Consider the following 25,911-nt stretch of genomic DNA (forward strand, 5'->3'; position numbering starts at 1 on the left):
ACAAGATACAAACCACTCATCAGCAGTAAGCATCAGAAGATGCGCCACAAAAGTTCTGGAACAGTTTTATGAATTGATGAAGCTGAGATTAACCTCTAGCAAAAAGGCCAAAGGCCAATTAGTGGAGAAAGAAAGGATCTGCTCATTGGTCAGGCATGGTGGAGGTAGTATCATTTCTTGGGCTTGCATAGTTGCTTCCAAATGGACTCACTAATTTTTATTGATGATGTAAGTCATGATGGTAGCAGCAGAATGAATTTGACACAATACATACAAGAGTTTGTAGAAACATTCTATGTACCAATTTACAGAGAAATGCATTCAATCTAATCGGAAGGGACATCAAGCAGCAAGACAATGACCCAAAACACACTGCCAACACACAAACATTCATCAGGTGAAAGAAGTGGAAGATTTTAGACTGGCCGAGTCAATTACCAGGCCTTAACCCAACTGAGCATGCATTTCACCTTCTGCAGAGGAGACCGAAGAGAGAAACCCCCAAAACAAACTACAACTGAAAGAAGCTGTGGTAAAGCCTGGAAAAGCATCACAAAAGGAGAATGCAAGTTTGTTGATGTCAGTGGGTCATCGACTTGATGCAGCTATAGCAAGCATGTGATATGCAACCAAATATTAAGTTTTATTTGCTTTCATTTTCTTTAAAACTATCTGTTCCTATACTTTTCCTCACCTAACAATTAGGTAGTCTGCCATCAAAGGTGCCAGGTTCTAAGTTAAATTATTTAGATGTAAATATCAGGTAATCGAAACAGAAATTCTGATCTATCGTCTCATATTCAGCTTTGGATCTCAGACCCAAATGTCTTCAGTGTTTAGCGAAAACAGAAGGACTGGCCTTGTCATTTCAATACTTTCAGAGTAGACTGTAAGTAAAAGTACTGTCACTTTATCATATATCTGCAATCACAGTCTAAAAGTATTTCGGAACTGAACGTGGTGATACACTAAAAGTATGTGGACACCCCTCCTAATTATTCAGTTCAAGTGATTTCAGCCATACCCATTCCTAACAAGTGTATATAATCAATTATGTAGCCATTCAGTCTCCATAGACAAACATTTACAGTCATACTAGTCATATTGAAGAGCTCAGTGGCTTTAAATGCGCAACTGTCATAGAATGCCACCTTTGCTGCAGGTCAGATGTGACATCGCTCAGTACAGAGTTCCAAACTGTCTCTGGAACCAACATCAGCACAAAAACTGCATTGGGAGCTTCATGAAACAGGTTTCCATGGCTAAGAAACTGCACACAAGCCTAAGATCACTACACACAATGCCAAGCATCAGGTGTAAAGGACATTGCCATGGGACTCTGGAACAGTCGAAACGTGTTCTCTGGAGCTATGACTTGCGCTTCACCAACTGGCAGTCTGGTGGCTAAATCTGGCTTTAGCGGATGCCAGGAGAATACCACCTACTGGACTGCACTGTGCTAACAGTGAAGTTTGGTGGAGGAGGGATAATAGTCTGAATTGTTTTTCAGGGTTTGGGCTCAGATCTTTAGTTGCAGTGTTAGGGCTATAATAATGTGTGTGTATATAAAATAATAAGCATATAAAAAGGCTTTGTATGCTACAGGGTTAATTTGGTTGGACACACTAGGTATATGTATAACTGTGATAAATATAGTTTAATGTAAAGATGTGTAGCCGAGTGACCAGGGTCCTTTCTATGTGGAGTTTGCATGTTCTCCCCGTGTTTGAGTGGGTTTCCTCCTTTCCTAAATCACCCCCAGGTGTGAGTGTGTGAATGTGTTTGTCTTTCAACACCTTTAATGAAATGATGCAATACAACTTTTTGTTTAGATGAACAAAATCAATATTTGACATCAATTCAAACCTCAAAACCCTTCAGATCAGCTTCTGCCATTTTCTACCTGTTTACATGATCAGTCAAAGAATAATAAACTAATTACAATAAGCAACACAGTGTGTGAACTGGAGATTTTCATGAACATGGACAGACATTCCTCTATGTATATACAAATTAATACAAATTAGGAAATTCTATAGGTGGCCATTATCTGTGACTGCTGCTGCCACTGCGGTAGACATAGTGAGTTATGTGAGAAAAGCAGGTCACAGATGTGTTTAGAAGATGTTAAAAATATAAGGATAGACATTATGACGCTTCATATTAATCCCTCCTTAAAATCCCTCCCTAAAGCCTACCTTCTGCCCTGACAGCTAATCTGATTGGTCTGCTTCCTCTCTAAGCATCATAGCTGAGCTCTGATTGGAGCTCACTGTATAGTTGTCATGGTATTTTGCCTGTACAGACTACGATTTAAACTTGGATGTTGAAAAAATGTGCACAAATCTTATATAAAATATTTCAGATGTAAAAACAAAGAATCGTTGTTCCTTGCCAGGGATCGATGAAATGAACGTTTTCAAAGCTCGGCCCACAGCCTATTCCTAGTACGTCTGTTTCCAATAAAGTAGTTTAGAATTCCTGAAATGCTGGGCGTAGTTTATTGCTGTTGGGTTTTCTCCAACCTTGAGTCCAAGTGTGGTAACTTTCTGTTTTTTTCCGACAGTCCGACCGAATGATCTGAATTTTACAGCACTTTTTAAAACTCTGTTTGAGTGATGCTCTGATCTCACTAATGGCTCTAATGTTAGGTGATCTCTTTTTTCTGAGTGCTGCACATGTTCGACAAACGAACTTCATACTTCTCCCACAGTCTGATCAGATTACTGTTTAGGCCAGAATGTCTAAAAAACTTGAGCGAGACAGAATGATTATCCAGAGTTTAAAGGAAAGCTGTGTTAGACTAGATTTTATACCTCCAAAACCAAAACTGCAACTTGGGCCCAGTCTTATCTCAGGCTTGTCTCGGTCTCTGGGTAAGGGGGACTCGGAAATTGTTGAAAAGACCAGCTGAGTGTGTTGCCTCCGTAAGCTGAATTATTACTGAATATCAACAAAATCAGTATAAATAATAAGTCCTCTCTGCATCAGGGGTTCCCAAACTTTTGCAACTCGTGGCCCACACAAATGACCACAAAAGCTTCCACAGATTTAATCTATCAGATCGTTTTTTTCTGACCTGCCTAATGAGAAGGCTGATTTGGCAGCTATTGTGACATGTACTGTGTTTAGTCTCTGATGGTGTGAATTGGGTTGCAGAGCTTCATTTGAAAATGCCCCCTAAGCAAACAGCACAGATCTGTAGATACTCGTTTTTAGTTCCTACACGTGTGAAGCCCAGAGCTATGTATTTCCTGCTGTATTTCCTATGGCCACTAAAAATATAAACATACGTAACTAGCAGTTGGCCAGAACAACCAATAAACTCACTATAAATATGATGGTTTATTTTTGCAAATAATCAACAATACTTGTTACATTTAAAATTACATTTGGCAAAATGTTTGTATTGTAACAAAGGGCAGATTGGAATGAATGTAGTTGTGTTCAGTTGACTTTAGGTGATGATTCTGAACAAGGACAGAGAATAACCTCATCATTGCTTCCAGTTACAAAGGACTACATCTATAATGTAAAAATAATGTAATGTCATATTTAACAAAATATAAAATGTAAAATTTTGTATTTGTATTTATCAGTATGTGTTAATTACATTACATATAGTTACACTCACTGCTATTAAAGAGGACACAGCTTTCGCACATGTTGTGACAGATGGCCAGATCCATAAGTATTTGGACAGTGACACACCACAATTTATTTAAAATTAAGCAGTCAACATATGATTGAAGTGTAGACTTTCAGCTTTAATTCAAGGGGTTTAACAAACATTGCATTAATTTAGGAATTACAGCCATTTTTTACATAGTCCCACCATTTTCACAGGCTCCAAAGTAACTGGACAAACTAACATAATTATAAATACAAGGATTACTTTTAATACTTGGATGCAAATCCTTTGCAGTCAATTACTGCTTGAAGTCTGGAACCCTTGAACATCACCAAATGCTGAGTTAATCCACTTTAGTGTTGATGAGCTCACCAGTGCACTCTTTCTTTTTTAGAATGTACTAAATTATTGATTTGACCACCCCCAAAGGTTCTGCTATCTCTCTGATAAGTTTGATTTGTTTTTTTAGCCTAATAATGGCCCTGTTCACTTGCATTGGCAAGTCTTTGGACCTCATATTGAGAGTTCTCATGAGCAGCTACCAAATGCATATTCAACACTTGTAATCAACTCTAGACCTTTTATCTTCTTAATTTGTCATGAAATAAAGAGGGAACAGGCCAGACCTGGCCATGAAACTGCTTATCAGTCAACTGTCCAATTACTTTTGAGCTTGTGAAAATGAAGGGACTGTGTAAAAAATGGCTTTATTTCTTAAAGGGTTAATGCAAACTTTTTAATAACCCCTTGAATTAAAGCTGAAAGTCTACACTTCATTCACATCTTGATTTGCTTCATTTCAAATCCATTGTGATGGAGTACAAAATTACAAAAATTCTGTCACTGTCCAAAGATGTATGGACCTGACACCAAACGAAAGGCCTGGCTCTAATATTCATGGTTCCCCACTTACATATTCTATATAGTACTGCACATGAAAATGCCCACTAAACAACTGGTGTTAATGTAAATCTTGAATGATGTAGATTATAAGCAGCAACAAAGGTTTTACATAGTTCAGTAGCGACAATTTGCAGTTTTGATTTGAGAAAATGTCAATGCAGTGCTCATGTTCCTCTTTAGAGTGTTCTTAGAATGTTTTCTTAGAAAGCCTCCGTCAGCCTTTTCTCTCTCAGACATCTGCTTTAAGTGTAAGTAGGAAGTACTTATACGTCCTATTTCCACTGTTTCATTCTTACCCCAAAATTAATCAGTAAGCCATGACTGAAGTTTGCTTTTTTAATTTTGCATTGGAGTGAAAAAGTGAATCCCTGTGTTGTGTATACGTCTGTGTCACGGATCACGGAAAGGGGTATTCAAATGTAATATTGACTAAATACTTGCTAAACTTGCTAAAGTGTTGAATGTTAAAGTATATTTTGCAGTTAAACTACTGTTATTTAACTGTTAGCCCTGCCTGTTTATATACGTTTGTATGTTCTTTTGCACTTGTACAGCACTCTAATCAGGCAGTTCTAGAAATGATGGTGAACAGTGCTGTTAAATTAAAAAACAATAGTAGTTTTAACATGCTGCAAAACTTCGCTCTTTAAGAGTTGGACAGTGGCCTGTCACAACCAGACAGGAAATAAGGTCATTCAGTTTATGGAAGTCAAAGATTACACACACACACACACACACACACACACACACACACACATATATATATATATATATATATATATATATATTTAATCTATCAGATCGTTTTTTTCTGACCTGCCTAATGAGAAGGCTGATTTGGCAGCTATCGTGACACATTTACTGTGTTTAGTCTCTGATGGTGTGAATTGGCTTGCAGAGCTTCATTTGAAAATGCCCCCTAAGCAAACAGCACAGATCTGTAGATACTCATTTTTAGTTCCTACACGTGTGAAGCCCAGAGCTATGTATTTCCTGCTGTATTTCCTTCCTTTCTTTGTTTATGGCCACTAAAAATATAAACATATTAAAATATAAAAATAAAAATATATTAAAGAGGACACAGCTTTTGCACAAGTTGTGACATATATATATATATATATACATATATATATATATATATATATACATATATATATTTATATATATGTGTGTGTGTGTGTGTGTGTGTGTGTGTGTGTGTGTGTGTGTATATATATATATATATATATATATGTTTACAATTGTGCCTTAAAGCTTGCAGAAAATGCCATATTTATGTTTGTCAATCCACTTCTTCACAGGTCTACTCAAAAAGTTGATTCTGCTTACACCATTAGGCTAGCAAGTAACTTTCTCTCGTTTATGAAATTATTCAGTGATATACTGTATATATGTAACTTTGTACTGGGTTACACTTTTAGCCAGTGCCAATGTTTTTCATTGTTTCATTGTTTTTTGGAGAATGGAGGGCACACAGGCACACCACACGATTTCAGAAGCACTGAAGCCACACCTGTCAATTTGCTACCCTAGACAGCTGCCTGTGTTGCCTGTCCCATAAACCGTCAATGTCTGCACAAAAAGAAAAGGGTTCCCAAAGCTGTGTGTCACAGTGTGGAGGGTTAGGACAGACTATCTGGCTTGAGCTGATTCTCCAACTCCAGCTCTGCACGGCTTCTTCAGACTTTAATTCGACCTGTAATACAAGCAGGGGTGGGGTGTAATGGAATACAAGTACTGGGCTTAAGACCTTCTAAAGCCTGAATAGACTGATAAATCACTGGGATAATTAATCTGAGCATTAGTAAACTCTTTTGAGGGATGACTGAACTGCGTAGTGAACATTGTGTAGTGGACGTGTTCTCAAGTTATAAGCTTAACTTTGGCATTGTAGTGGACTTGTGCATATGTTCTGTGCCATATGTTACATATCTATCATTAACTGAAAATCACACAGCTACTCATTTAAGTGTAATTTTTTTTCAAGATTTTGTTGTTGGGATATTGTTGGCTTCGGTCATGAAAGGACAATGGGATTATGGGAGCAGGAGTGGACTGAAGCAGGTCAAAATAACGTTGACAATTTTGTGTTTATTTTTGTATTAATTTAATTAATTGATTTTTTTTTTATTAAACATATTATCAGAAGAATTATGAACAAATATGAACAAAACAGCATGAAATAAATAAAAATTATAGCAGAGTTTTTTTCACACATGTACTTGTATTAATATGTATTCTAAATGTTTCTGAATATGTTACTTTTTAAGTATTTTAATGGAATATGTTACTGAATACACCTAGGACAGTGTATTCAGACATCACTACTTTTTCAAATAATTTTGCCCAACCCTGGATACAAGCTAATACTTCATTAATGTGTTTCATCCTCTCTTCCTCTTTTTTTCTTTTAGGGCTGACTATACTCATCTACTGTGGACAAAGTCAAGGTGAATCATTTACATGCTTTTTTCACTTGCATTCATGTATATTTGCACATATTCCTTACATTTAATAAATGACCATGTTTAACAGATGACTACCTTTTAAAAGTGTGGAATATAACTTAATAACGTAATAATTTAATTATTTAGTTTCCTCTTTGTTTAATGAATGAATTCAGACTACAGACTCTCAACACTTGTGCAGATTGACAGCACATATCTCTTGATGCTGAATAATGAAATTGAACTAGGTGAACTGTGTAAATGAACCACCAGTTTAATGTCTCATAAACTAGACATTAAACTGGTGGTTTATTCACAATTTGAAGTATTTTAGACTAGAGGTTATGACAGAAAAAAGTACATGTTTAGATAATAGACTTTAATTATCTATTTATAATTTCTTGTCAGAAAATAACAGTGAACAGCCATTTGATCAAAGAGATTTAGTCACAACTTTTACAATATGAGGCATTCTGGAAATTAATTTTATTTTAAGCTCTCAATGCTATACAGCTTTCTCATTTATTATGGAATTCCACTCATCATCAAAAAGAATCTTCACTTTTACAGCTTCTTAAAAATGATTTGACACTTATAGAATAATATCTTTCTAATAGAATAATTTTATACACGTGCCTCCATAGACAAACTTAAACCTTGAAGAAATCAGGATTTCCCCCTCAGGAAAAAAAATATTTTAACAGTGTAATTGAAAAGTCAGTAGCTCCTAGATTAAAACACAGGGGAAGAAGTAACTGATGTAGTTAAAACTATACTGTTGTCTTGGGACTTTTCCTTATTTGCCTTATTTGTTAAAAATCTATTGTTTATCATGTTTATCATGCCAAAAGAATTATTGACCTTATCAAGTCAAAAGATCTGGTATAAATCTTAAATTAAGACCCCTCATCGGCAATAATCAGAAATAGAGGTCATTCTAAAAACTCTGATTGCCCATCATTTGTGTTCCATCTGTTAAAAGGCCTGTACTAGTTCACAAAGTTTCATATTGTTGTGTCATGCTTGGACTTGGATGATCGTAATATGTAAATGCTCCACAATGAGTGCTCAGCAGTTTCAGAGGGGATCAGCTCAGAGTAGATCCTTTACTTCAGAATAAGTGAGAAACAAAATGTAAAATTCAAGTCAAGTCAAGTCAAGTCAAGTCAGCTTTATTGTCAATACTACAATATGTACAGGTCATACAGAGTATTGAAATTGCGTTACTGTCAGACCCCATGGTGTAGCAATAACATTAAATAGAGAGTAAACAGGAACTGTGTGAATTAAATAGACACTAAATTAACGCTAAACACTAATCGTAAAAATAAACACTAATTGTAGAAAAATAGAATAATAAAAAAATAATAGAAATATAAGAAGGTCCCTGAATTTAACAATAGAGTGACATAAGTGACATAAGGCACATACAGATTAAGGTCTGTGAGATTAAATAGCGCAATTATTAACAGTAGTGCAAATAGAATGAGCTTATGGAGCTGTTAAAGTGTTGAGTGCGTAACAGAAAGTGATGGGTGCGTAACAGTCCCTAGGAATGTCAGAGTTCAGTATTGGGGAGTGGGGGTCAGGAACCTGTGTTTGGGTCCAAACTTTGTGTGTATGGGGGCAGAAAGAGGGGGGGGGGATGGATGAAGCTGTCCCCCAGTCTGCTGGTCCTGGCCCAGAGACTCCGCAGTCTCCTCCCTGATGGCAGCAGGCTGAAGAAGCTGTGTAGTGGGTGAGTGGGATCACCTGCCATGCAGAGGGCTTTCTGGGTGAGATGGGAGCTGTATTGGATGGAGGGGAGGGAGGTGCCAACGATCTTCTCAGCTGCTCTCACGATGCGCTGGAGTGTCTTGCGGCAGCACACGGTGCAGGCGCCGTACCACACGGTGATGCAGCTGGTCAGTATGCTCTCGATGGTACCTCTGTAGAAGGTGCACATGTTGGGGGCTGGGGCTCTGGCTCTTCTCAGTTTGCGGAGGAAATAGAGGCGCCGATGAGCCCTTCTGGCCAGTGATGCTGTGTTGTTGGCCCAGGAGAGGTCCTCTGTGACATGCACACCCAGGAACTTGGTGCTTTTCACCCTCTCCACAGCAGCACCGTTGATGGTCAGAGGAGCATGCAGGGTACACATTCTCCTGAAGTCCACAACGATCTCCTTCGTCTTCTCAAAGTTCAGATGGATTGTTGTGTCTACACCACAAAGCCAGGCGGCTCACCTCACCCCTGCAGTTTGTCTCATCGTTGTTGCTGATGAGACCCACTACAGTCGTGTCGTCTGCGAACTTGATGAAGAGATTGGAGTTGTGCAACGGTGTGCAGTCGTGGGACATCAGAGTGAACAGGAGAGGGCTCAGTACACATCCTCGGGGGGGCCCCTGTGTTCAGTGTGATGGTGCGGGATGTGTTGTTGCCGGCCTGTACTGCCTGTGGTCTCCCAGTCAGGAAGTCTAACAGCCAGTTGCACAGTGAAGTGTTCAGCCCCAGCCTGACCAGTTTGAGAATGAGCTGCTGGGGGATGATGGTGTTAAATGCGGAGCTGAAATCTATGAAAAGCATTCTGATATAAGAGTCTTTTGTGTCCAGATGTGTCAGGGCTGAGTGGAGGGTGGTGGAGATGGCATCATCAACCGAGCGATTTGGCGATATGCAAACTGGAAGGGGTCCAGGGCGGGGGGAAGGACAGACTTGATGTGTTGCATGACCAGCCGTTCGAAGCACTTTATGAGGATGGGAGTGAGTGCAACCGGACAGTAGTCATTGACACAGGAGGGTGCCGCTTTCTTCGGGACAGGGATGATGGTGGTGGCTTTGAGGCATGTGGGGACAGCAGTCTGACTCAGCGAGATATTAAAGATGTCTGTAAAGACATCTTCTGTGCAGGCATCTTGTTGTCTGCCTCAAACTGGGCGAAGAAGTTGTTAAGCTCATTCAGCAGAGAGGTGGAGCTATCACAGGTCTGCGACGGGGGCTTGTAGTCTGTGATAGTCGTGATGGTCTGTATCCCCCACCACAGGCTCCGTGTATCTCTGCTGTCGCTGAAGCGATGGGCTATCCTCCGGGAGTACTGCCTCTTTGCCTTTCTGATGCCGCAGGACGGGTTGGTCCTAGCTGCCCTCAGGCCCACCTCATCTCCTGCTGAGAAGGCAGCATTCCTGGCCTTCAGTAGCCTGTAGATCTCCTCTGTCAGCCATGGCTTCTGATTGGCCCGAACTGTGATGGTCTTGAGAACAGTTACATCCTCAATGCACTTGAAATTCGAAATGAAAAATCAACTTGGAGTCACTTCACCAGCAAATATGACCATCTAGAAGATAAAGAGTATTTAAATCTTTATTTCATCAAGTATGTTTTTTCTGTATCTCTCCAAAAGTGCTTTGGAGTCATTTCACGGGTGTAGTGTAAATGCTGCTTAAGCAATAGAACACGAGAGGTAGTGTGTTATCGTGAAATAACATCATTGTGATTACACATGACCACGAGTGTTCAATTGCTTTTATACAACAGTTAAATAAATAAAGTAGGAAATAAATAAACTGGGCTGTGAACGTGGAACTAACTGTTGTATAATTGCTGTTGACAGGACAGCAGTTTAGAGTTTTACATGTGCTGAAAAACCTGATTACTAAAATCCAGCTAAAATCCAGTTCTCTACATCAGATTTCTTCAAATGATCTTAATTTGATCCAGGGGCAATTCAAGGATCAAAGCTTTAGGGGTACTGTGCACCCAATGAGACCCCTGGCGTTTTTTTTTCTCTTCATGTCTTCTATCATTCTGTAACATTAATTAGCTGCTACGCATACAGACAGTACTAGACTAGCACCGTGGCTTTAATGTCAACACATAGACCTACCAATGGCACAACAGCTGGCTTCTCTCACTCAATTCAAACAGTGGATGATTGTTGATTGACAACTTGCAACATTAGCTTGCTAGATAAAAAACATCAGATAGGCAACAATAACAACAGAAAGAGTGATCTGAGATTCAGTGCAGCAAAAATGAGGACTGCTGCTAGTAACTGTAATGTGTTGGTGCTGAGTGATAAGAAATCCTCGTCTGTGCTACTTACTGGAGCCACCACACTACACAGTCACACTGTAACTGGCTCTAGAGCGCATGTATGTGTGTGTGCTCAGCGCAGCTACTGCATGGCTTCGGGAGAGGGGGGTGGGGAAGAGTAGGAGAGAGAACGTGGATCATAACATTTGCTTCTCAGAGATAAACTTCCATTTAAAAAAAAAGACTTTTTACTCTTACCTTTAGGGGTGCGGGGACTCAGTTTAGGGGTGCTTGACAGGGACTAGACATGCCTGTGATTTGATCTAAGAAATCAGAGTATCCTGTTTACATGACTACTTGAATAACTGGATAACTACTCAAATCTGATAATGATTTTGATACTGATGTGCATGTAAATGCACTCATTGCCAGTTCATTGATAAAACATCTACCCAGCTGAAGGAACTAACAGAGGAGAATCAGAATACATCTTAAGCAGCCTCCGTTAGTCAGCTAAGTTCATTTAGCTAGCACTAGCTCTCCAAATTTCCTTGCTAATGTCAAATATAAATAATATTGTACTCATTATTATAATATTATTGTGTGGAACTGGCTTGTGAAATTGACTCAGTTGATTCTTGTCACTTTGAATCAAAATCAGGGTCATCTCTCCACATCTCCAAAATTTCTTGTGGTGACTCTGTGTGTGTGTGTGTGTGTGTGTGTGTGTGTGTGTGTGTGCGTGTGTGTGTGGACCAAACAGTCCATTAGTGACCAAGAGCCCCTATTTAAAGGGCAGCATTACCGTAACGGTCTAGATTAAACCTTTTAAACCTTTTAAAGCTAAAGGTTTAGTTCCACCAGGTTTTTATTATTATTATTAATGTGATCTAAATATAGTAAATACTCTGAATCTGCACTGCTGTTCTCTTCTTTATGTAGATCTACCCAGAGCTACACTGACTGTAGAGCCCAAATGGAGTTTTGTGTTCACTGGAGAGTCAGTCACTCTGAAGTGTGAGATAGAGTCTTACAGTAACTGGAGATATCAGTGGTATAAAGGCAGCAATAGTACTGCAGTCAGTCAGTCTCAGACAAACACCTTCACCATCAGATCAGCAGAAGATCAGGATCAGGATCAGGATCAGTACTGGTGTAGAGGAGAGAGAGATAACAGACCCTCATCATCACAACTCAGCAATCCTGTTACTCTCACAGTGAAAGGTAAGATTACTGCTTTAATACTCTCACTGTAAAGGTTTAGGTAATTATGATCATTTAACTTTTGCAAAATTATTTTATTGGTATCAACATATATATTTTTAATATAATATATTAATGCTGTGTTTGGTGATATACATCCATCTGTATTTTTATTGTAAAGATTTGTCCAGTGGTTTCTAATCAGAGTTTTGATTTTTTTCCTCAACAACAAATAATCATAAATTTTATATATCTATATATATATATATATATATATATATATATATATATATATATTTATGTGTGTGTGTGTGTGTGTGTGTGTGTGTATTGTTTGGAAGATCATGAAAAGAATTTTAGATGGGATGTCTAGTCTCCAAATGAACAAATCAGTCTCCTCTGTTCTCACAGCTTTACCCAGAGCTACACTGACTGTAGAGCCCAAATGGAGTCCTGTGTTCACTGGAGAGTCAGTCACTCTGAAGTGTGAGATAGAGTCTTACAGTAACTGGAGATATCAGTGGTATAAAGGCAGCAGTAGCACTGCAGACTATCAGTCTCAGACAAACACCTTCACCATCAGATCAGCAGATCAGGATCAGGGTCAGTACTGGTGTAGAGGAGAGAGAGATAACAGACCCTCATCATCACAGCTCAGCAATACTGTTACTCTCACAGTGAAAGGTAAGATTTTTGAGTTTCACAGGGTGTGTTTTTTTTTTTCTTGTTTTGTTTTTGTTTTGATGGGATTTAAATGCAGTAAATCGCTGTGACAAAAACCTTTTATCTCCAAAAGTGTAACTTCACAGAAGAAGGACAAAACTTTCTTAACTTTCAGTGGAGGTTAATGGAACTCTATTTTAAGTCAGTGGAACACCTGCTTTTATTGTAGGATTTTAGTAACACAGAAACTCGGTAATAAATATTCCATTCAGAAGAAAAACAACTAATAATTTTCTCAGAGTTTCGTTGTGCCACTTTGATAAATATATTGTTCTTTACAAAGTAAACCCCTCAGTGTTGAATGAGCTCTTAAAAATGTGTTTAGTTGGACTGATATGAACATTGTAGGTGTTTTGTCAACGATGTGTCTGTTCAACACTTTGGACAAGAAAATATCATCAAACATATTTTTTACTGAGGATCAATTATTTTCTTTCCACAGAGAGACCAAAAGCTGTGGTGTCTATAAAGTCAAATGAAGAAGCGTTCAAAAGAGAGACTGTCACTCTCAGATGTGACATACAGGGAGAAGGTGTCTCTAACTGGCAGTACAGCTGGTTTAAAGATGATTCATACAGACCTGTCAGTAATGAAGATAACAGTCCCTAGGAATGTCAGAGTTCAGTATTGGGGAGTGGGGGTCAGGAACCTGTGTTTGGGTCCAAACTTTGTGTGTGGGGGGGCAGAAGGGGTGGGGGGCAAAGTAGGGAGAGAGTTGAACATCCTGACAACCTGGTGGATGAAGCTGTCCCCCAGTCTGCTGGTCCTGGCCCAGAGACTCCGCAGTCTCCTCCCTGATGGCAGCAGGCTGAAGAAGCTGTGTAGTGGGTGAGTGGGATCACCTGCCATGCAGAGGGCTTTCCAGGTGAGATGGGAGCTGTATATCTCTTGGAGGGAGGTGCCAACGATCTTCTCAGCTGCTCTCACGATGCGCTGGAGTGTCTTGCGGCAGCACACGGTGCAGGCGCCGTACCACACGGTGATGCAGCTGGTCAGTATGCTCTCGATGGTACCTCTGTAGAAGGTGCACATGTTGGGGGCTGGGGCTCTGGCTCTTCTCAGTTTGCGGAGGAAATAGAGGCGCCGATGAGCCCTTCTGGCCAGTGATGCTGTGTTGTTGGCCCAGGAGAGGTCCTCTGTGACATGCACGCCCAGGAACTTGGTGCTTTTCACCCTCTCCACAGCAGCACCGTTGATGGTCAGAGGAGCATGCAGGGTGCACGTTCTCCTGAAGTCCACAACGATATCCTTCGTCTTCTCAAAGTTCAGATGGATTGTTGTGTCTACACCACAAAGCCAGGCGGCTCACCTCACCCCTGCAGTTTGTCTCATCGTTGTTGCTGATGAGACCCACTACAGTCGTGTCGTCTGCGAACTTGATGAAGAGATTGGAGCTGTGCAACGGTGTGCAGTCGTGGGACATCAGAGTGAACAGGAGAGGGCTCAGTACACATCCTCGGGGGGGCCCCTGTGTTCAGTGTGATGGTGCGGGATGTGTTGTTGCCGGCCTGTACTGCCTGTGGTCTCCCAGTCAGGAAGTCTAACAGCCAGTTGCACAGTGAAGTGTTCAGCCCCAGCCTGACCAGTTTGAGAATGAGCTGCTGGGGGATGATGGTGTTAAATGCGGAGCTGAAATCTATGAAAAGCATTCTGATATAAGAGTCTTTTGTGTCCAGATGTGTCAGGGCTGAGTGGAGGGTGGTGGAGATGGCATCATCAACCGAGCGATTTGGCGATATGCAAACTGGAAGGGGTCCAGGGCGGGGGGAAGGACAGACTTGATGTTGTTGCATGACCAGCCGTTCGAAGCACTTTATGAGGATGGGAGTGAGTGCAACCGGACAGTAGTCATTGACACAGGAGGGTGCCGCTTTCTTCGGGACAGGGATGATGGTGGTGGCTTTGAGGCATGTGGGGACAGCAGTCTGACTCAGCGAGATATTAAAGATGTCTGTAAAGACATCTTCTGTGCAGGCATCTTGTTGTCTGCCTCAAACTGGGCGAAGAAGTTATTAAGCTCATTCAGCAGAGAGGTGGAGCTGTCACAGGTCTGCGACGGGGGCTTGTAGTCTGTGATAGTCGTGATGGTCTGTATCCCCCACCACAGGCTCCGTGTATCTCTGCTGTCGCTGAAGCGATGGGCTATCCTCCGGGAGTACTGCCTCTTTGCCTTTCTGATGCCGCAGGACGGGTTGGTCCTAGCTGCCCTCAGGCCCACCTCATCTCCTGCTGAGAAGGCAGCATTCCTGGCCTTCAGTAGCCTGTAGATCTCCTCTGTCAGCCATGGCTTCTGATTGGCCCGAACTGTGATGGTCTTGAGAACAGTTACATCCTCAATGCACTTGAAATTCGAAATGAAAAATCAACTTGGAGTCACTTCACCAGCAAATATGACCATCTAGAAGATAAAGAGTATTTAAATCTTTATTTCATCAAGTAGGTTTTTTCTGTATCTCTCCAAAAGTGCTTTGGAGTCATTTCATGGGTGTAGTGTAAATGCTGCTTAAGCAATAGAACACGAGAGGGAGTGTGTTATCGTGAAATAACATCATTGTGGTTACACATGACCACGAGTGTTCAATTGCTTTTATACAACAGTTAAATAAATAAAGTAGGAAATAAATAAACTGGGCTGTGAACGTGGAACTAACTGTTGTATAATTGCTGTTGACAGGACAGCAGATTAGAGTTTTACATGTGCTGAAAAACCTGATTACTAAAATCCAGCTAAAATCCAGTTCTCTACATCAGATTTCTTCAAATGATCTTAATTTGATCCATGGGGCAATTCAAGGATCAAAGCTTTAGGGGTACTGTGCACCCAATGAGACCCCTGGCGTTTTTTTTTCTCTTCATGTCTTCTATCATTCTGTAACATTAATTAGCTGCTACGCATACAGACAGTACTAGACTAGCACCGTGGCTTTAATGTCAACACATAGACCTACCAATGGCACAACAGCTGGCTTCTCTCACTCAATTCAAACAGTGGATGGTTGTTGATTGACAACTTGCAACATTAGCTTGCTAGATAAAAAACATCAGATAGGCAACAATAACAACAGAAAGAGTGATCTGAGATTCAGTGCAGCAAAAATGAGGACTGCTGCTAGTAACTGTAATGTGTTGGTGCTGAGTGATAAGAAATCCTCGTCTGTGCTACTTACTGGAGCCACCACACCACACAGTCACACTGTAACTGGCTCTAGAGCGCATGTATGTGTGTGTGTGTGTGCTCAGCGCAGCTACTGCATGGCTTCGGGAGAGGGGGGTGGGGAAGAGTAGGAGAGAGAACGTGGATCATAACATTTGCTTCTCAGAGATAAACTTCCATTTAAAAAAAAAAGACTTTTTACTCTTATCTTTAGGGGTGCGGGGACTCAGTTTAGGGGTGCTTGACAGGGACTAGACATGCCTGTGATTTGATCTAAGAAATCAGAGTATCCTGTTTACATGACTACTTGAATAACTGGATAACTACTCAAATCTGATAATGATTTTGATACTGATGTGCATGTAAATGCACTCATTGCCAGTTCATTGATAAAACATCTACCCAGCTGAAGGAACTAACAGAGGAGAATCAGAATACATCTTAAGCAGCCTCCGTTAGTCAGCTAAGTTCATTTAGCTAGCACTAGCTCTCCAAATTTCCTTGCTAATGTCAAATATAAATAATATTGTACTCATTATTATAATATTATTGTGTGGAACTGGCTTGTGAAATTGACTCAGTTGATTCTTGTCACTTTGAATCAAAATCGGGGTCATCTCTCCACATCTCCAAAATTTCTTGTGGTGACTTTTAAAGCTAAAGGTTTAGTTCCACCAGGTTTTTATTATTATTATTAATGTGATCTAAATATAGTAAATACTCTGAATCTGCACTGCTGTTCTCTTCTTTATGTAGATCTACCCAGAGCTACACTGACTGTAGAGCCCAAATGGAGTTTTGTGTTCACTGGAGAGTCAGTCACTCTGAAGTGTGAGATAGAGTCTCACAGTAACTGGAGATATCAGTGGTATAAAGGCAGCAATAGTACTGCAGTCAGTCAGTCTCAGACAAACACCTTCACCATCAGATCAGCAGAAGATCAGGATCAGGATCAGGATCAGTACTGGTGTAGAGGAGAGAGAGATAACAGACCCTCATCATCACAACTCAGCAATCCTGTTACTCTCACAGTGAAAGGTAAGATTACTGCTTTAATACTCTCACTGTAAAGGTTTAGGTAATTATGATCATTTAACTTTTGCAAAATTATTTTATTGGTATCAACATATATATTTTTAATATAATACATTAATGCTGTGTTTGGTGATATACATCCATCTGTATTTTTATTTTTATTGTAAAGATTTGTCCAGTGGTTTCTAATCAGGGTTTTGATTTTTTTCCTCATCAACAACAAATAATAATGAATTTTATATATATATATATATATATATATATATATATATATATATATATATATATATATATATATATATATATATATTGGTGGATCATTTAAAGAATTTTGCTATCATTCTTCTCTGTTCTCACAGCTTTACCCAGAGCTACATTGACTGTAGAACCCAAATGGAGTCCAGTGTTCAGTGGAGAGTCAGTCACTCTGAAGTGTGAGATAGAGTCTTACAGGAACTGGAGATATCAGTGGTATAAAGGCAACAGTAGCACTGCAGTCAATCAGTCTCAGACAAACACCTTCACCGTCACATCAGCAGCAGATCAGGATCAGGATCAGTACTGGTGTAGAGGAGAGAGAGATATCAGACCCTCATCATCACAGCTCAGCAATCCTGTTACTCTCACAGTGAAAGGTAAGATTTTTGAGTTTCACAGGGTGTGTTTTTTTTTGTTTTGTTTTGTTTTGTTTTGTTTTGTTTTTTTGATGGGATTTAAATGCAGTAAATCACTGTGACAAAAACCTTTTATCTCCAAAAGTGTAACTTCACAGAAGAAGGACAAAACTTTCTTAACTTTCAGTGGAGGTTAATGGAACTCTATTTTAAGTCAGTGGAACACCTGCTTTTATTGTAGGATTTTAGTAACACAGAAACTCGGTAATAAATATTCCATTCAGAAGAAAAACAACTAATAATTTTCTCAGAGTTTCGTTGTGCCACTTTGATAAATATATTGTTCTTTACAAAGTAAACCCCTCAGTGTTGAATGAGCTCTTAAAAATGTGTTTAGTTGGACTGATATGAACATTGTAGGTGTTTTGTCAACGATGTGTCTGTTCAACACTTTGGACAAGAAAACATCATCAAACATATTTTTTACTGAGGATCAATTGTTTTCTGTCCGCAGAGAGACCAAAAGCTGTGGTGTCTATAAAGCCAGATGCACAAGTGTTCAAAAGAGAGACTGTCACTCTCAGATGTGACATACAGGGAGAAGGTGTCTCTAACTGGCAGTACAGCTGGTTTAAAGATGATTCATCCACTCCGGTCAGTAATGAACAGCAGTACAGAATCAGCTCTGTTACAGAGACTAATGGTGGAAAATACACCTGTAGAGGAACAGAGAGAGAAACATCACGCTACTCACACACCAGTGAAGCTGTTACACTGACTGTATCAGGTGAGTGTGATCATCTCTTCAGTGTTCATTAATCTCAGTATCACAGCAATACAGATGAGACCAGATGTTTAGTTTAATAATAATAAAAAATAAAATAGTACATTTCCTGATGAAAATGCAGAGTGACTGCACAGCTGAAGCTTGTTGCTGGGTGGTTGCTGAGGTGTTTATAGGTAGTTGCTGGCATGAGGGGTGTGTTGTTAGGGGGTCGCTAAGTGGTTGCAAGTTGTTGTGAAAAATGAATTGCAGGAGTGCAGATTGTTGTTGATTAGAACTTGGGACCTGACCTGAGTGAGGACATGTAACTTGGTGGATGTCAGGCAACAGAAAGTTTAGGGATTGGGAGGGAGCAAAAATTAATGAGTGTATAGGAGGAACTAGGGATGAATAGGGATGAATAAACAACACATAGAGGAGTGCAGGTCAGTATAGCTGAGGATTAGAGCTTGAGAATCTGCCCTGAGTGAGTACATGTAGTTTGGTGGCTGTCAGACAAAGAAGTAATACAGCTTGAATGGGATCGAAAATGAATTAAACTCTATGGGAGAAACAAAAGCTGAAGAAAAAGACAAACAGATGAGTGCGGGTCAGAACAACATTGAATTTGTTCTCAGGGGGCCTGCCTTGAAACAGTATATGCAAAGCAGTGTCTTTTGGTCAAGCAGAATTACAGTAGATTGTCATTCAATTTTTGACTCCATTCATTCGTATGGGAAAAATGAGTAATTTAATGAAGGGTAAAGACAGAAATCTGACAGAAAAATAATGATAATAAGAAGAAGAATATGAATTGAAAAACATCAGTGTTGCACATTGCTTAGCAATGCACAATCACTAATAATAATAATAATAATAATAATAGTAATAATCATAATAATAATAACAAATAATTAGCTGTTAAACATGTTCACTGACTCACAGCTGAAGATCTGTAGCCGCTAGAGCTGAGAGTCGATCCTTTACTTTAGAATAAGAGAGAAACAAAGTAAAATGTAAAATTTGTTATGAAAAATCGACTTACAGTCACACAGCATTCAGTGCAGAAAATCAGAGTTTGTCAGTAATTCATTCAAAGCGTTTACATCATTTGGGTAATCAGATAATGGGAAAGCGCTGGGTTTACATTACTCAGGCAGTAATCATAATTATGCTTTGCAACTGGCCAGTAAATTCACAAAAAAAGTAACTGCTTTAACTGCTTAATGTATGCTAATGTCTAACTGTGCGAAAGGGCTTTATTTAGGCCAGTCCAATACTTCAGATTCATACAGGCAGGGGTCAAAGCACAGGCAGGAAATTTCAGAGACATATCCCCAGTCAAAAAAACAGAAAGACAAAGCAGAGGTGAAAACCAGGAAACTATGCAAAGAAAACACAGCTTGGTACTCAGTGATACAACAGAGACTTTGCAAACCAACATTTCAAACTAAGGGGTGTATGTAATGGATGTATTCAATCCAGAGAAAGAACTGCAGGTGTGAGCAAATGTGATGGGAGTAGGCGGACCCAGGGAGAGTCCAACATGACAAACTGGGCTAAGCTGACATTTAATTGGGTATAAAACAGCAGCAGGAAAAATATTTCTCTTTAAAGTTGTTTCATGCTTATAAATATACAAACCCATTTCCAAAAAGGTTGGGACTTTGTGCAGAATATAAATAAAAATAGAATGCAATAATATACAAATCATGTAAACCATATTTTGCAAACAGTACAAAGACAACATATCAAATGGTGAAACTGAGAATTTTTTTGTTTTTTGAAAAAAACTTGCCCATTTTTAATTTAATGCCAACAACACGTTCCAAAAAAGTTGGGACGGGGCATGTTTACTACTGTGTTTCATCACCTCTTCTATTAACAACACTCTGTAAGCGTTTTGATAAACTGAGGAGACCAAATGCTGTAGTAGTTTTCCCATTTTTGTATGATACAGGAGTTCAGCTGCTCAACAGTTCGGGGGCTCATTTGTTGTATTTTTCATTGAATAATGCAGCAAATGTTTTCAGTGGTAACAGTTTTGCACTGCAGACAGGCCAGTTTAGCACCCGGACTCTCTTACTGTGGAGCAAAGCTGCTGTAATACACGCATAATGTGGTAACCTTCATGAATACTGGCTTTTGAACTGTGCACTGATATCAAGTTTAGTGGTCTTCAGCCCAGAGGACACAGTGTCCATGATTTTCAAAAAGAATTTCAAATGTTGATTTGCCAGTCCAAAGGACACTGCTTTGCCTCAGTCCATTTTAAATGAGCTCAGGGCCCAGAGAAGGTGGCAGCATTCCTGGATCCTGTTTATATGTGGTTTCTTTTTTGCGTTTAAGAGTTTTAACTTGCATTTGTGGATGCAGCGACGAACTGTTTTCACGGACAGCAGTTTTCAAAAGTGTTCCTGAGCCCATGCAGTGATTTTGTCTACAGATTTGTGTCTGTTTTTAATGCAGTGCTGTCTGAAGGCCCAAAGATCATGGCCAGCAAATACTGTTTTTTGACCTTGCATACAGAGATTTCTCCAGATTCTCTGAATCTTTTAATGTTATTATACACTGTAGATGATGAAAAGCAAAAGATCTTTGCTATTTTACATTGAGAAATGTTATTCTTGAATTGTTGCACTATTTGCTCATGTAGTCTTTCACAGAGTGGTGAACTCCTCCTCAGCTTTACTTCTGAAAGACTGAGCCTCTCTGGGATGCTCTTTTTATACCAAATCATGTGATTGACCTGTTGCCAATTAACTACCAGGTTTTTTTTTAGCATTACACAACTGTACCAGCCTTTTGTCACCCCTGTCCCAACTTTTTTGGAATGTGTTGTTGGCATTAAATTCAAAATGGGCATATATTTTTCAAACAACAATAAAATTTCTCGGTTTCAACATTTGACATGTTGTCTTTGTACTATTTTCAGTGAAATATAGGGTTTAAATGATTTGCACATCATTGCATTTTGTTTTTATTTATATTTTGAACAGTGTCCCAACTTTTTAGAAAATGGGGTTGTACACAGTGGGATCATTTACTGAAGCATTTACATGTCCAATCATGAAATCTTTCATCTATTATTAGTAGTATTAATATCAGTATTAGTATTACAATTGTTTATTTATATAAACATTTTATTCAGTATCCTCACATTTATATCTATGCTTGAGCAAAATACTGAAAAAGTAGTGATGGCTGAATACTGAATACAATGTCCAAAATGTATTCAGTAACATATTCCATTACAATATATAAAGAGTAATGTATTCAGAATAAATTTAGAATGCATATTGATAAGGCACATGGGAAAAACCCTGCTGTAATTAGTTCACACTGTTCCCTGCTGCTACTGGTTGGCAGTTTTCTTTATCTGATTATTCTGTTAATATGTTGCATGGAAAATTTGTTTACCATTTAAAAATTAAGTTCTGAAATTCTTTTTCTTTTCTTTGCCATCACCTGCTTCAGTCCACTGCTGCTCCACAATCCCCAGAGCAAGAGTCCGGTACAACACAGACGCTAAATTTATCACACACAAACATGTCCACTACTAAGGAGATCACTAGTGTGATCATCCCTCAAGGGAGCTACTAATTTGGAGATTAATGACTGACTCATCACATTGATTTATCAATCTACTCAGGCTTTAGCAGGAACGTCCATGTTTGTAAAGAAGCTTTTAATTGAGGTCCTCTTTAGAGTTCATCCAATGAGCCTGTTTGCTACATGCTATGTGCTGATTTTAAAATAGTTAATAAACAAGGACTGATGGTGTGCTTTTCCTCTATGTAGATTGGAATATTTTCAATGTATTTAGCTGTCAATTATGCTATAGCTTTCAAATTGTTTTGTTTCAGGGCACAAACCTTCTTTTACTTTTGAGTGCCACCCCATTTAGTGGCAAAACGAACGTTTTAAGCATTCAGTCATGTGGTCTAACTTTGTGGGATCAGATAGAGAGCTGATAAAGGTTGAGAAATCTGTCAGGTTTTCACAATAAAACTACTTGATCAACTGCAATAAAACTATGTTGACACCAAGGATCAAAATCAAATCAATAGTGCTGCTGTAGTATTAAAATATGCTACAATTACTGCTTGATCAGTAGTGAATACTAAATTTGATAGGATGTTAGTAAGAACTCAGTAAGAACTCAGAATAAGACCCCGGTGACCTAAAGGTAGATCAGTTGTATGACAAAAGAAAAAAAATTTCATAGGAGAAGAAATTGTAATATGTTTTATGGTTTATGACTACAACATTGGAATAAGTAGCTGTTATCCCTCCTTCTTGGCCGTTGAAGCAATGGCTGTGTTCATAATTGTAGCCAGGGCTGTCAATCCTGATCAGAAACAATTTCTGGTTTTGTTTGATTCAGGGAACAGACACAGTCTCAGTAGGGTGGGACCTATGTGAAATTTCAAGGCAGTGAATGTATTATGAAAAAACATAGACTAAAAAAGTTTTGTTCCAACAGCAACGATATACAGGTTTACATGTTCATAGACATAGACTCATTTTACGATACGTCACACATTCTATACTAAGTTTTCATTACTATCATTATGTTTACTGGGGTGGGGGGAAAACTCGATTCTTAGATGCATCGCGATGGACGATTCTGAATGGATTCACAAATACCAAAAATCGGTTTTCTAAATTGTAATTGATAATGTAACGTAATGTTGACGGAACTTGGATGTGTGGAAGTGCAGCGCCCGGACAGTCTGTGGCGGCACATAACAAAACCACAAATAATGAGCGAGAAATCTGACGGGCACCGTCTGCATTAAAAGCTAGGTTAGGTCAGGAGTCACAACCCAAATGTTAAGAAGAGTCATTTTATCCTTTCAACAAAAGTCAAACCACCTTGGGAGCCACAACATTTTATGTCCAGTATGTCTCAGTAGGTGCTGATGTCCTAGCATAGGCTATTTAGCTGCTTTCCTCCCATCTCCGCCAGAAAACTTTTCCTCAAAAGTTGAATAGTTTCTTGTAAAATGTCTCTCAACGTTCGACTGTTTTTACGAGGCCGAAGTCACTTCTCATTCGCCAGGTTCTTGTTTGAATTTTCCCATTCTACCTTAAATTCTGACTGAGGCGCCAGAACATAAATGCGGCACCATTTAAGGTGGAACAGGAAAATGCGACTTCAGCTTCGCAACTTTTTAGTGTTTGACAGTTTCTCGTTGCAGATTTAACGTTCCAGGAAACCAACTGGAGTGCTTATAAATACGAATAAGTCCATTCATCTCCAAATGTTCATCTTAAATCTCTCTCTTTGCCTTTTCGTCTGCTACTAGCTAGGCGAGATTGCCTGAATTGCTGTGACCTGCAGTCTGCATGCCAACCTTTTGGGTTAGAGGGTGGTGAATTAGCAGCGTTTAAGACCATTTATCGTGGAAACTGTGTTAAAACGATCAGCAGAGCTTTATTTTACTGCAAAGGAGGATTATTTTATTTTTACCTAAAAATCTAATTCTGCTGTGGACTCCAGGCACCAGGGCAGTAAAACAGCCATATGTTGACCCCCGAGCTAGGTTAGCATATGGAAGCACTTTGGCTTCTATGAAGCTGAAGAGAAAAGGGACTTGGACATGAGCCACACTATATACAAGTTGTGTCACACTAAACTATTTTGGAAACTATAAACATGAGAAACCATATTACACGTTTCCCCCCCTTTTCCGTCCGATTGTAATTGCTCCAACCATCAAGCAAGCGATGTCAAAGCTTCCACCCAAATTGGAAGTGAATTACAAACTCTGTTGCAACTTTTATTGCCAAAGATTAGTGTCTGTTCTGTGTCATTGAGAATGTGTTGCCCACTTTGGAGCCGAGATACAGCATCCCGCTCAAACATATTTTACTGACACAGCAATCCCCCCACTCTCTACAGTAGCACCAAAACTGAAAACTCACTAAAGAAAACAGGTAGAATAGCTGTAATCTGCTGCGTGGACAATCATTGCCACAGAATCTTATTTCACCATAACAGCACATTTTATCACAGATGAGTGGCAGCCTGTGTTTCATGTGCTCCAAACAAGAGCAGTGAATGAGAGCCTTCCAGTTCACTTGTGACATCGCTTCTGTTTGTTTTATTAATACAAGATATTGGAAGAAAATTCATTATGGATCATTACAAATACTTTGCTTTAAAAGTACAAAGTTGTCACACAGTGAAAAAAAGAAATCGGATTCTACATTTTATTACTAAAATGTAGAATATTAGTAATAAAAATGCAAATAACAAATCGTGTATAGAAAAAAGATGCATCAATAATAATAATAAACAATAAGAGCATAAGATAAAAAATAATAAAATATAAAAAAATAAAACAGTAAATGTAGAATATTAATAATAAAAACACAAATAACAAATCCTGTATAGAAAAAAAGATGCATCAAGATGCATTGATAATCGTTTTATAATCGCATCGCAGCCCTCTGAATCGTAATCGAATCGAATTGTGAGGATCTTAGAGATTTCCACCCCTAATGTATACTGTTATCGTTACCATGTGCATATTATATTAGCAAAGGAGCCTTGAGCTGTAGTTTTTACGCAGTCCAAATGACAGGCAGAAGAAAAAAAGAGATAAAGTATGGCATGTCTACTGTTTGCCATTGTCTGCTGTTAAACGAGGTCATCAACATGGCAGCCACAGCAAAATAGTCATGTGACTGATTCTTATGTATATGTATGGTTTGTTCAGAGGAATTTAATTCTTTTCACAGAACCAAAGGCTGTGGTGTCCATAAAGCCTGACGAACAGGTGTTCAGAGGAGAGACCGTCACTCTCAGATGTGACATACAGGGAAGAAGAAACATTGAATGGAAATACAGTTGGTATAAAGATAATGTAACGTTCTACTCATCCAGCACAACACAGGAGTTCCCAATCAGCTCTGTTACAGAGTCTCACAGTGGTAAATATACCTGCAGTGGAAAAGACACAGGAAACCTAGGGTATTTACACACCAGTGATGCTGTTATGCTGACTGTATCAGGTGAGTGTGATCATCTCTTATTCATTAATCTCATTATGACAGCAATACAAATGTTGTAACACCAGATGCAATTTTCAGTAATGGAACTGACTCTTAATTTCCTAAATATGCGCTGCTGTTCTCTTCTTTCTATAGATCTGCCCACAGCTACCCTGACTGTAGAATCAGAGAGTCCTGTGTTCAGTGGAGAGTCAGTCACTCTGAAGTGTGAGATAGAGTCTCACAGTAACTGGAGATATCAGTGGTGTAAAGGTAGCAGTAGAACTGCAGTCTATCAGTCTCAGACAAACACCTTCACCATCAGATCAGCAGCAGATCAGGATCAGTACTGGTGTAAAGGAGAGAGAGACGAGAGACCCACATCATCACAAGCCAGCAACCCTTTCAATCTTACTGTGACAGGTACG

The 25,911-nt window shown here is 39.3% G+C and overlaps 1 protein-coding gene across 1 annotated transcript in view; it reads left to right on the forward strand.

Annotated features, from left to right (window-relative positions):
• Window positions 1-25,911, forward strand: part of LOC118826110 (titin-like) — a 48,289-nt gene that overhangs the window by 15,295 nt on the left and 7,083 nt on the right. Inside the window, exons 6-13 of the mRNA XM_036596999.1 lie at window positions 8,612-8,719; window positions 8,834-8,903; window positions 9,021-9,298; window positions 10,001-10,149; window positions 11,932-12,213; window positions 12,604-12,876; window positions 16,826-17,107; window positions 18,233-18,511. Of these exons, the coding sequence (XP_036452892.1) occupies window positions 8,612-8,719; window positions 8,834-8,903; window positions 9,021-9,298; window positions 10,001-10,149; window positions 11,932-12,213; window positions 12,604-12,876; window positions 16,826-17,107; window positions 18,233-18,511 (1,721 nt within the window). The remainder of the gene's footprint in view (window positions 1-8,611; window positions 8,720-8,833; window positions 8,904-9,020; window positions 9,299-10,000; window positions 10,150-11,931; window positions 12,214-12,603; window positions 12,877-16,825; window positions 17,108-18,232; window positions 18,512-25,911) is intronic.

This window comes from Colossoma macropomum, unplaced genomic scaffold (assembly GCF_904425465.1).
Source record: "Colossoma macropomum unplaced genomic scaffold, Colossoma_macropomum, whole genome shotgun sequence".
Lineage (NCBI taxonomy): Eukaryota > Metazoa > Chordata > Actinopteri > Characiformes > Serrasalmidae > Colossoma > Colossoma macropomum.